Source organism: Sander vitreus, chromosome 20 (genome assembly GCF_031162955.1).
Source record: "Sander vitreus isolate 19-12246 chromosome 20, sanVit1, whole genome shotgun sequence".
Lineage (NCBI taxonomy): Eukaryota > Metazoa > Chordata > Actinopteri > Perciformes > Percidae > Sander > Sander vitreus.
The window spans coordinates 24,026,438-24,038,993 of NC_135874.1; the positions used below are offsets into that span (position 1 = coordinate 24,026,438).

A 12,556-nucleotide genomic window follows, 5' to 3' on the forward strand; every position below is an offset into this window, starting at 1 on the left:
CGTCCATGTGTGCGTGCGTCCTTGAGAACTGTAACTTGTATAACTTATGTTGTCAGTTAATTGTAACATTGACCGGCATGAAATCGGCATATGTCAGACTGACCTGCCGGTCGCCGGTCATGGCTGAGCACGTGAAAATCGGCCAATTCCGGTCACCGGCCGGTCTATCGGTGCATCTCTAACACTTAGCTAAAAATGAATTCAGCCTAATACAACAGCTCTGCAATAAAGCCTACCTTCATTAAGGCTCTAATGTTCAGTTTTTGAAACATTGATATAAATGGGGGGAACACAACAAGAGAAACACCTGTCAGTAAAAATTAAGACAGTTTAACAGCACCACTAACTATATATGTGGCAGCCAGTAGCCTAAACCTGCAGAAAAAGCCATGACCTGGAGCACATCTTTCCACTGACAGCGACATGTCTGGAATTTGACAAACTGTATGGGCTACTTATCAAGGTTAACCCGAATTTGGTTGGTGTGGAACATAGCTGTCAGTGGCGAGACTGTAAAACTGATTTCAACACCCTTGACCCTTTTATTCAATCCTATTAGGTATGTGATCCCTTGTCAACATCTGTTTCAAGGGCTGTTTCATATTACTTTAAGGGAAACCCTGAGGAGCAAACATGGCCGTGTGCAGAGTGAAGGGAATTTGGACTGAGGAAAGAGATGACAGCGGTGGGTTAAGATAGTGAAAGATCTGTCGTGAGCTGTTGTAATGGAAAATGTATAATCATGCTTATTTGTAACAAGAGAACATATGAACACTGATGTATTGAAAAGGTTATCCAGTGCAAAAGGGGAAACTGTTTCTTTGTGATAATGCGCCAGCACCTGCTAAAATGGACATCACACATACTGTGGTTTGACCTAAGGGTCATAGAGATGGCAAATGTTCAGACATAGAAGCACACATTTTCAGACATAGAAGCGGGAGGGCGACGAGACATGCATCGCACCTTGACAAGTGCATTCAGACGTTTCCTACTCTTAAGGCTTTATTTTACCCTTTTAGCTGTTTTCTAGGCGTCAGACACCGTTGACCGTTGGGTTTCCTCTTCAAGTGTTTTTTGTGTTTTCTGTGTATAAAGAGACTGACTTTATGCATGTACTTTGAGAGCTCTTTCACTGCACCCTAAAACAGTGTAGTGAAACCAGCTGTCCTGCTCGCGAGCAATTATATTGATGACTCTTTCAGACTGCACTCTGATGTTTTGTGAAAGTAGTATTTCTGCTTGAATAAAACAAACAAAGACAGTTTGGTTTTCCTCATCTTTATTATTGAAGTCATCTTTATCCACCCTGCTGTCCTAGAAACTTCCATCACACACGACCCTAACAAGCAGGTGTTGGCACATTTACGCCAACAAGAAGTCAGGGTCAGAGCACCTTTTTAAAATGAATGACCTGGTATGTCTCTGATGATGTTTTCGAGTAGAGAGAAAAAGTAAGTCATGTCCATGTCTTAGATCAATCGGCCATTTCACAAAAGGGAAAGAATCTCAGCCTCGATCAAAAGCTAATTCAAGGCAAGAATGTACTATATCATCAGGAGAAACCTTCGTTCTAGCTGTTCTTTCAAACCACCATCATGTGTCCTAGCTGCGTACAAGAAAACAAAAAAAGATGTCTCCGATCAGCACCATGTCAGTGAATGTCCATTTCCTCTATTTACCCTCTCATCAAGGACCCTATGAGTAACGCCTCTAGTTAATAAAACTTGTTTGTGCAGAGTGACTCATACTCTATTTCTGTCCCCTCCTGGTCTCAACCTGACTTCTGCTGTTTTACTGATCATCTGAAAGTCAACCTCAGCTTTTGTAAAGCTGCTCATTGGTTACACATGGTGTGCCTTTTGATCTTCAAACCAGCATGAGCAAGACAAAATAAGAATCAAAGGAAACATGTTTTTTGTTGTTTCAATATGGAAAGTACGGCAGATGGAGAATAAAATTCCCTATTTTTCCTTTTTTTTCATGTGTACCAATTTTAGAGGATTCCAAATACTCTCAAGCACACCTTAGAATATTACAGGATTTTCAAAATGTTCCGTCACCTTTTCTTCTCTCATCTTCAGACTCCGATGAACCAGGCTTCCACACGTTCCCACTGCATTTTCACTGTGCACTTGTGCAGACGTGAGCCGGGCTCGGCCACCCTGCGGCGCTCCAAGCTCCACCTGGTGGACTTGGCTGGATCGGATCGAGTTAGCAAGACTGGCCTGAATGGGCAGCTGCTCACTGAGGCCAAGTACATCAACCTCTCCCTCCACTACTTGGAGCAGGTACCCACTTCTGAAACATCATTTTTCATTTAAAATGTATTGTACAAACAATATAAAGATTTTTAATCTTTAATTAGGAGAATAGGAAAGGACATCTGTAGACAGGAAAGGGGGAGGGGGAGAGTGGGGGAAGACATGTAGCATGTAGTTCAGTCTACTAGAAGTCTCATCATAATTTATTTTAGGTCAGACATTTGACATTGATTAATGGCCATCTTGCAGCTACTGTATGAACAGCAATGGCCCACACTGTTGGAAAGAGTAATGACATGTTCTTTATGTTACAATCAGGCATTTCATTTGCTACCTCCATCTCAGTCTTGATTTACATAGAGACTTTTCACTGCTCTTCTTCAGGTGATCATAGCTTTGTCCGAGAAGAACCGCTCCCACATTCCCTACAGGAACTCCATGTTGACGTCTGTGCTGAGGGACAGCCTTGGGGGCAACTGCATGACTACCATGATTGCCACTATGGCAGTGGACAAGAGGAACCTTGATGTAAGGATGGACTGCCTAATGTAAGCCAGAATATTCTGGTAGATTGCTCAAAAAGTGTGAAGAAACAAGGTTATTAGGTGAAATGTTATAGGCCCTTTGGCCTTGCGAGCTAGCTCTGTCAGTAGTGAATATACAGTCAGGTCCATAAATATTGGGACATCGACACAATTCTAATCTTTTTGGCTCTATACACCACCACAATGGAGTTGAAATGAAACGAACAAGATGTGCTTTAACTGCAGACTTTCAGCTTTAATTTGAGGGTATTTACATCCAAATCAGGTGAACGGTGTAGGAATTACAACAGTTTGTATATATGCCTCCCACTTTTTAAGGGACCAAAAGTAATGGGACAGATTAACAATCATAAATCAAACTTTCACTTTTTAATACTTGGTTGCAAATCCTTTGCATTCAATTACAGCCTGAAGTCTGGAACGCATAGACATCACCAGACGCTGGGTTTCATCCCTGGTGATGCTCTGCCAGGCCTCTACTGCAACTGTTTTCAGTTCCTGCTCGTTCTTGGGGCATTTTCCCTTCAGTTTTGTCTTCAGCAAGTGAAATGCATGCTCAATCGGATTCAGGTCAGGTGATTGACTTGGCCATTGCATAACATTCCACTTCTTTCCCTTAAAAAACTCTTTGGTTGCTTTCGCAGTACGCTTCGGATCATTGTCCATCTGTACTGTGAAGTGCCGTCCAATGAGTTCTGAAGCATTTGGCTGAATATGAGCAGATAATATTGCCCGAAACACTTCAAAATTCATCCTGCTGCTTTTGTCAGCAGTCACATCATCAATAAATACAAGAGAACCAGTTCCATTGGCAGCCATACATGCCCACGCCATGACACTACCACCACCATACTTCACTGATGAGGTGGTATGCTTTGGATCATGAGCAGTTCCTTTCCTTCTCCATACTCTTCTCTTCCCATCACTCTGGTACAAGTTGATCTTTGTCTCATCTGTCCATAGGATGTTGTTCCAGAAATGTGAAGGCTTTTTTAGATTAGTCTGGCCTTCCTGTTTTTGAGGCTCACCAATGGTTTACATCTTGTAGTGAACCCTCTGTATTCACTCTGGTGAAGTCTTCTCTTGATTGTTGACTTTGACACACATACACCTACCTCCTGGAGAGTGTTCTTGATCTGGCCAACTGTTGTGAAGGGTGTTTTCTTCACCAGGGAAAGTATTCTTCGGTCATCCACCACAGTTGTTTTCCGTGGTCTTCCGGGTCTTTTGGTGTTGCTGAGCTCACCGGTGCGTTCTTTCTTTTTAAGAATGTTCCAAACAGTTGATTTGGCCACACCTAATGTTTTTGCTATCTCTCTGATGGGTTTGTTTAGATTTTTCAGCCTAATGATGGCTTGCTTCACTGATAGTGACAGCTCTTTGGATCTCATATTGAGAGTTGACAGCAACAGATTCCAAATGCAAATAGCACACTTGAAATGAACTCTGGACCTTTATCTGCTCCTTGTAAATGGGATAATGAGGGAATAACACACACCTGGCCATGGAACAGCTGAGCAGCCAATTGTCCCATTACTTTTGGTCCCTTAAAAAGTGGGAGGCACATATACAAACTGTTGTAATTCCTACACCGTTCACCTGATTTGGATGTAAATACCCTCAAATTAAAGCTGAAAGTCTGCAGTTAAAGCACATCTTGTTCGTTTCATTTCAACTCCATTGTGGTGGTGTATAGAGCCAAAAAGATTAGAATTGTGTCGATGTCCCAATATTTATGGACCTGACTGTACATTTTCTTTTCTGAAACATTATCTGGGTTCTCTTGGTGTTCAAACTAAGCATTAACAATATTTTATTATATTTTTAAAACAGACAACTTATGTACAGTATATTCTGCTTCATAGAAATGAAGAAAAAAAAACTTTGTTTTGTATAGATATATTAACATTTTGTCATCTTTCTTGAGTCCTTACATGCATTTTCTTGAGTAAATGTATCAAATGAGTACTACATGAACAAGGAGTATTTAAGGGTAATATTCTTTCCTCAGGCAGAAAACATTAAAATATATTTTTTACACTGTTTTTTCCAGGAGTCCATCTCTACATGTCGCTTTGCTCAGCGCGTGTCTCTCATCAAGAACGAGGCGATTTTGAATGAAGAACTGGATCCAGCCCTGGTGAGAGCGCCAGACACTCACATCACTTCCCCAGTCCCTACAAATACCATAGCTTAGCCACACAATCACACCACAGAAGCATGACTGAATGTGCTGTTTTATTATGGCCAGACCCTCCTCATAGCTTCCAGACCTTAAATTGATCAGCCAATGAGTTGTAGTGAGAATCCAGCTTCTAAATGTAACCTACCGTGTGCCTAAGTGTCCTCTTTAGGTTTCCAGTACCAAATTAGTTTTTCTAGTGCCACGTGTCATTCTGAAAGAAGCAGTTTTCCACCTTCAACACGTGGACGCCTGTCCGTCTTGTGGTATTAGACTGCTCACAGGTCCTGTTTGCATTTTCTCACTGTCTTGTTTACATGCCTCCATTTCTGTTCTGGCATATTTTATTCCAATACCTTACAACCACTTAAGAAAGCCTCCAGCTGGAGACTGATGTGTATACTGTATATGTCTTTACACACATTCATGCGAGGAAGCACAAATTGCACGCATTCCTGCCCAGATGTTGTACATCTGAGGACAAAGTGTAACATTTAAAAAAAGAGAGTGGGCAGCCTGTTTACTTTCAGTTTTTTTCTTAGTAAGTTAGAAAAGAGGCCAGTGTAGATGATGAAAGTTTTGATGATAATAAGTCATTGGATTGTTGCAACATATATAGTTACAGTGGCCACTGCATTTTTTACATTTCCACCTTTTGTTACATATTCATATACATTATAAAATGGGTATCTTAAATCGACCAATCTGATTGGTTCAAAGCCGTGATATATTAACCATATACCACGGCTACGATGTCTAATTCCTTTGCACACTAAGTATTACTCCGTGTCTGGAAAAAATAAAAAGGTTATACTACTAACAAACTGATAGCTGCTGCCATGGAGAGAAGCTGATCATCTGCACATACACTGCCGTGACATAGAGCTGGTTTAAAATCATGCTAGTTGCTCGTGTAGGCTAACATTACCTGTGCTGCATTATATAGAAGCCACCTCGGTATGTGCAAGCAGTCAGCATAGGAGCACCTATTTTATTGTGAAAATGATTATTATAAAAAAAATTAAAAATCTATTTAAATTGGAATGTGAATATAACTTGTATATTGCCATACTTGATGCCCTTTTTAAAAAAAAAATAATAATAATAAAAAAAAGCAGTTGCTCACGACGTTGTTCAACCCGACCAAGTAATAGAAAATCACATGAGAGACTGTCTGAGCAGTTTAGCCAGGTTAACCCTTGACGATGTTTTTTTTTTTTTTTTTTACTTTTTATTATTATTTTTTTCTTTTCAAACAAAAATCAAACAGAGCAGCAATAGTTTGCATCTTATACAGGGAATGTATTATGCAATTCCAAAGAACCAATCAAACAAACCAAGATGCAAGCAACAATGCTAAAACAAACAGACCAAACAATAACGAAAAAAGAAAAAAAATATACATACATACATACACACATACATACACACATACACGCATACATACATACACACATACACACACATACACACACATACACACATACATACACACATACACATACATACACACATACACATACATACATACATACATACATACATACATACATACATACATACATACATACATACACACATGCATACATACATACATACACACATACATACATACACACACACACACATACATACATACACACATGCATACATACATACATACACACATACATACATACATACATACATACACACATACATACATACATACACACATGCATACACACATACAGATACATACACATACATACATACATACATACATACATACATACACACACGCATACATACATACATACATACATACATACATACATACACACATACATACATACATACATACACACATACATACATACACACATACATACATACACACATACAGATACATACATACATACATACATACATACATACATACATACATACATATACACATAATAAATAAATAAAATGACAATGACATAACTTAGGGAGAGAGAATTTATTTTTTTATAGAAAAACAAATGGGTTGGTTTAGTCTTAACTAGTCTTAAGCTTGTTACTATGCTGTAGCAAGTGGTGATGTGCATTAGTGCAAACTACATGTTTAATTGAGAAACAACCCTTTCATTTGTTAACTACGTATATTGTCTGTTGTCTGATGTCTGCTGCTAAGAAAGGTGACCATATTAAATTATTCTCATCTAGAGAGTCTACATGTATGTTCAACAGTGCATCTGTCACATCTTAAATGTGTGGAGCACTGCTTTCTCTCCATTTAAAAAAAAACAACAGATTTTTGGCAACAACAAAGGCTACAGATATCCACTTATTGTGATGTTGATTAGGCAATCTTGATAGAACCCCTATTATACAGGGTCAGGTTGAATACAAGTTTTTGTCACATAACAGATTTTTCAGAAAACTTCAGCCCATCTTCACTTTCTCCTTTTTACAATACTTGTCACACCTTCCCCTGCTGCAGTACGACAGGAAGCAGACCTGGTAGTTGTTGTGAAGGCCGCTTGGGGGATATACACTAAGTCTAAGTAAGTCATCACAGCTATATCCACTTCCTCCACTCCCACCCATATCTGCCTGAGGATCAACTGCTACTGTATTACTGCAAGTGAGACTTGGCTGGCCAATTGCAAACCCTACAGAGGTATTTTTAAGAGAGTCTGCGGTCAGCCCAGTAATTGTGACAGTGTCTGGCTGCTCCCAATTGGGTCCGGCACAGTTACAGCTCTAGGCAAACCCAAACTCTGCAGGCAAATTTCTTGTCTCTGTTTATGGCTTTTAAGTGTGTTTCTCATTTTGTTCGTTGCTCCCGTTTCTGTCTCTCCCTCTATCTCTCTGCCTGTTTTACTGAGGAAAAGAAGTTAAGCCAACAATGCAGTTTTAAGATTTGAATGATGTCACTTATCGTGGTTTGGGGTGACACTCAGACTCCCATTTTTGGCCTGCCCCCGTCTAAAGGCACGCTGTCAATTGGACATGCCGGCTGTAGCAATTGATTTGAAACCTGGATTTTGCTTTTCACAATCTTGCAGGCACTGTTTGGTACATCGTTCAGACCACACGCTGCCTTAATGGTCCTATACTGTAACCCACAGGCTACACAATGCACTTCCTCAAAGCCTGAACAGCAGGAAACCAGCCAGACCAGACCAAACATTTAACAAGTCTCGTGGACAGGAAAAAGAATGAGGTGTTGAAAGTGACCTGTGATCGTAACGAAGTCCGCCACAGTGACCACACCATATAAGGTTGGCTCTGTTGGTCTCTCTAAAAGCACTAAGGTCAGTCCTGATCCTCCATTTAGACCAGGCTGACCCTGGTCTGCATTCAGAGGAAATTGTCAACAGTTAATGGATCTTCCAAGATGCGTCCACCATCTTTTTATTTTTATTTCAAGTGTGTACTTAAGAGAAAGTTAAGCATTGTGTGCAGGGGGTGCTTAGTTTGACTTGAACTGAATTGTCATCAAACTTCTTTCTCTAATTCTTTAGGGTCAGAAAAGTTGATCTTAAGGGGTTGTTATGCAGCTAAGCGGAGGGTAATAGGAGGCTGAGTGACCCTCCTGAACCTGGAGTCTCCCTTCACTTAAAGATACATACAACATCTTGCTTGAGAAGACAGCTCTGATTAGCGCATACCTGTGAGTCAAACAGAATCCTGCTTATAGCCCACCAGAGACATGTTTGGGAAGCGGGTGTGAAAATTCCTGCGGGAGGTTGCTCTCCCTACAGAGGTAGGTCCCTCATCTATCTTGTCTGAGGACGTAAGAGAGTTTGTGTGTAGGGGTGTGGTTCCGTACAGTGCTCCTTGCCTTAGTCTAAAATGCCTAAGTGGTGCCATGCATGGAACACAGCCCATGTGTTATCATTTTGTTGTGGCGGTCAAAGACCTTGCCCATGATAGGTGTAGTGGGAAACTAGGACTTCATAAATAGCAGCATGTTTGTAGGTGGCATACTATACTGTATAATACATATGCATCTGATATGTAAGCTGTGGTTATAGTGCTTACAGTTACTGTGTTTTTCTGCACAGGTTAGTTGGTATTTAAGAAGAATATGTTTAATTTAAAGGTAGGACTGTTTATACAAGTCAGTTTATTGTGTAGAATGTTTGTCAGCACATAGACAGAAACACAGACATACTGTACATGCAGTGTTGCTTTTTCCATCACCAGAACAATCTACATGTTGCATTATTGCACTGACTTGGGTTTCCATAGGTTATACTGGCATCATCAGTCACATGGCCTGAGTCAGTTTTTATTCAGAGTGTATGGAAGCCTGCCGTGGTGCTGTGGTACCAATGTGGGCTCAGCGCTCTGAAATAGACTGCACGATTCCGCTGACCAACAACAGGCGGTCAGTTTTTTCAGGATGCAGCTGGGAGAGAATTACATCAGACCAAGGTTTCAAAAAAGAGATACAGGGAGCGGCTCTGGTTAGGGATAGCCAGCTATGATGTTAAAAAATATGATATGGGGTGGATTTGGGGTGATATGTTCATTTAGCTAAGTGGCACCTACCCAAAACCACACTGCAGGTCTGTTTTTTCTCTAGAGCATTTTAAGTTGACAATGTCTGACTGGTTTTGACTTTCCAGTTAGAAGATGTGTTTGCTCGAAGTGGCGATGCTTTGCTAAACTATATGACTCAGTCTGACTTTTTACCTTGTTTAGTTTTTCTGAACTTTCTTGCTGCCTAGCAACTTTATGTCAGGAGTGTCACTGTGTGACTCTAGCACACAGTTGCAGCTTTCTGTTGTATTTGCTCTTTTCCACTGAGACTGTTCCAGCCTTTCAGTCTGCTTTAGTATTTTGAGGTGTGGTCAAATTCAGTGGCGATAGTTAAGTGGGATACTGAAGAATGAAACTCGGTCATGTGAAAAAAAGAAAAAAAAAATTTTTTAGGTGGTTAAGTGTGAGTTGTTTTGTGGTGTGATTTGTGCAGACTTCTTATTACAACTGGTCTGGCTTGCTTTCAATAACTACACCATCCTTTGATTTTGGTGTTGGCCTACTGTCCCTACCATTTACATGTAATTATACCGTACGTCTGTGTTTAGATGTAATGTAGAAAAGGTCATCCTCTAATTGCACTGATTCCCCCTTTTCAAGGGATTTTGCATAGAATGAATGACCAGGTAACATCTCGTACAATTAGCTAATGAGCTACCTGTCTGTATGTGGCCCTAACCCCATAGCACTTCAAGTTCAAGTTACGGCACACTGCTAATAACTGCTCAGCATCAAAATATGGGCACATGTCAAGTGGGCTCACCTCTAACCTCTTGCTCCTGGTGTGGACCAGGAGATTTAGGATTTAATCCCATTTAACAGGTCTGTTGCACGAACAACAAAGAATTAAGTAGGACAAGCTCTGTTAGTAATGTAGAGAACTGAGTTCTTGCCAGGTGTAGAAGTAATGGCATTAAAATCAGCAGGTGAAACATCCGTTTAATTCATCAGCATTCAATTTCTTAAAGAAATACCATTTCTTTTATAACTTGGCAGCTACTGTTTGAGTAAATCATACGGATGCCCAGTTGATTACTCAGTCAATCCAAATTGTGCACATCTTATTGTCAATGGAGCATTAAAACACAGAAAAGCCCATACACTGACTTGGCCAATACACCGACTTGAAATGGTTCTGTCCCATCAGAAGAGCTGTAATTGTCAAAATCAATTCTTTATGGCTACTCCTACGTACATGTAATGCCACTTCATTAATGACCTGAGCTCACTAATCCTTTAGGTGCTAGGTAGCTAGACGCTGCTAATCCCTGCCTAGACTGACATGAGGCCACTTAGAATGACCTCTGTAGGCATGCACCCTTTCAGCAAGGAAAAACAGAGAGCCACATGCTTATCTCCAAAGATGAAAGGTTATATTTCAACAAGGCCAGGGCCTGTATTTGGTGGATTCTCCTTTCATACCTTAAAGATTTAGTACGTAATTTTTTGATATTAATAAAGGTCCGTTACATTCAAGCCGTTGCCAAATGAGTTGCTACAAAGCTAATTAAGACTATCAGCTCCACACAACTCTCTCTGGATTTCTCAGTATGGCTATGTTCAGAAGATTGTGGCGTCCGACGACTTTTACGCGCAGAAACTCGAGTGACCATAATGACCTCTTCTGAAGAGTCCATCATGTTTTTTTAATCCTCTGTGTCCTCCTTGGCTACTGGCAACTGCGTGGAGGAGGGGTGGGGGGGTGCATGTGTGCGATCACGGGAAGGCTGTATCATGTGGACAGTTTTGTTGCCATTACTTATAATTCCTCATGGGGCGACAGAAACTATGCACTATAGCTTTAAATAGCTTTTTTTTTAAATCATATATAGTATACTGTTTGATAAAAAACGGCTTTCTCTGGCCTTCCTGTGCTCAGCAGGTGGAGAAACCGGTACTTGGGGTACACAGATTAGCATATTGCTGTCAGTATTAATTCATGGAATGATGCTTTAGGCTGTTATTAAAAACTATGTCTTAATCCCTTCACACGGTCCCTCTCCTCTGATCTTGATTTTTGACATTCTTGCTTGGTTTTCTTTTTACAAAGATTACTATCTAAGTACTTATTTAAGAAGCTATGTCTGGTCTTGGTGAGATATTTTGCCTTTATATATATACAGTAACCAGACCTGGACAGCGGTTACTAACAGCAGCCACCCCGTTGGCTCAGTATGCAAGGCCTTAACCAAACACGTGTGGACAGACAGCAGCAGAAGGTTTTATGTGTCCTTTTTTTTTTTTTTTGCCACCGTAGCTCTTTAATGCTAATTTATGTTTTGCTTCCTGCATTTTCTCGCTGGAGCATCCAGTTGTCTGGAATCACTTAAGTTTGTCCTCAAAATGCATCAGCAAGATAGGCTGCAAAACCACCAAGGATTGTCTCATCAGTTGGCAGCAGCGAAATAGCCTCGGTCTGTGAGCGCTTTGTGCGTGAGTGTGTGTCTTTGTTTTGTACTGTAGGTGCAAATGTGCGCTGCTTTACATTGTGTGTATGTGCACATACTGTATAGAAGACCTTTTAACCCTGCTTTTGTGTGTGTGTGTGTGTGTGTGTGTGTGTGTGTGTGTGTGTGTGTGTGTGTGTGTGTGTGTGTGTGTGTGTGTGTGTGTGTGTGTGTGTGTGTGTGTATTTCAGCTAATAGCCCGTTTGAAGAGGGAAGTCCAGTCTCTGAAGGAAGATCTGGCCATGGTGACAGGAGAACAGAGAGATGACCAGCTTACTGTGGAGGAGATCCAGAAGTATGTCACTTCCTGTTTCTTGATTCCTCGTCCCTTCAATCCAGTCAGTCTCTCTGCATAACCTAGATAATATGGCCTGTGATGCTTTCTTTAGATTTACAGATACCAGATGAAGGGAGGTAACACACTCTGTCTGAGTGAAATAGGAATGTTCTAAGGAGCTCACAGGAGGCCTTTTGCCACAGGATCACGGGTTGTACAATATATGTGTGTGTATAATGTGACCTGTGAGCCAGTCATCTCAGGACAGTGCAGACGTGTATTGCTGCGTTGGCCCTGTCAGCCTTCTAGGATGTTTACATTGC

General features: G+C 40.8%; 1 protein-coding gene across 1 annotated transcript in view; it reads left to right on the forward strand.

Moving 5' to 3' along the window:
- kif6 (kinesin family member 6) overlaps nucleotides 1-12,556 on the forward strand; it is a 69,894-nt gene that overhangs the window by 13,791 nt on the left and 43,547 nt on the right. The window contains exons 7-10 of the mRNA XM_078278268.1: nucleotides 2,085-2,291; nucleotides 2,649-2,792; nucleotides 4,863-4,949; nucleotides 12,148-12,251. Of these exons, the coding sequence (XP_078134394.1) occupies nucleotides 2,085-2,291; nucleotides 2,649-2,792; nucleotides 4,863-4,949; nucleotides 12,148-12,251 (542 nt within the window). The remainder of the gene's footprint in view (nucleotides 1-2,084; nucleotides 2,292-2,648; nucleotides 2,793-4,862; nucleotides 4,950-12,147; nucleotides 12,252-12,556) is intronic.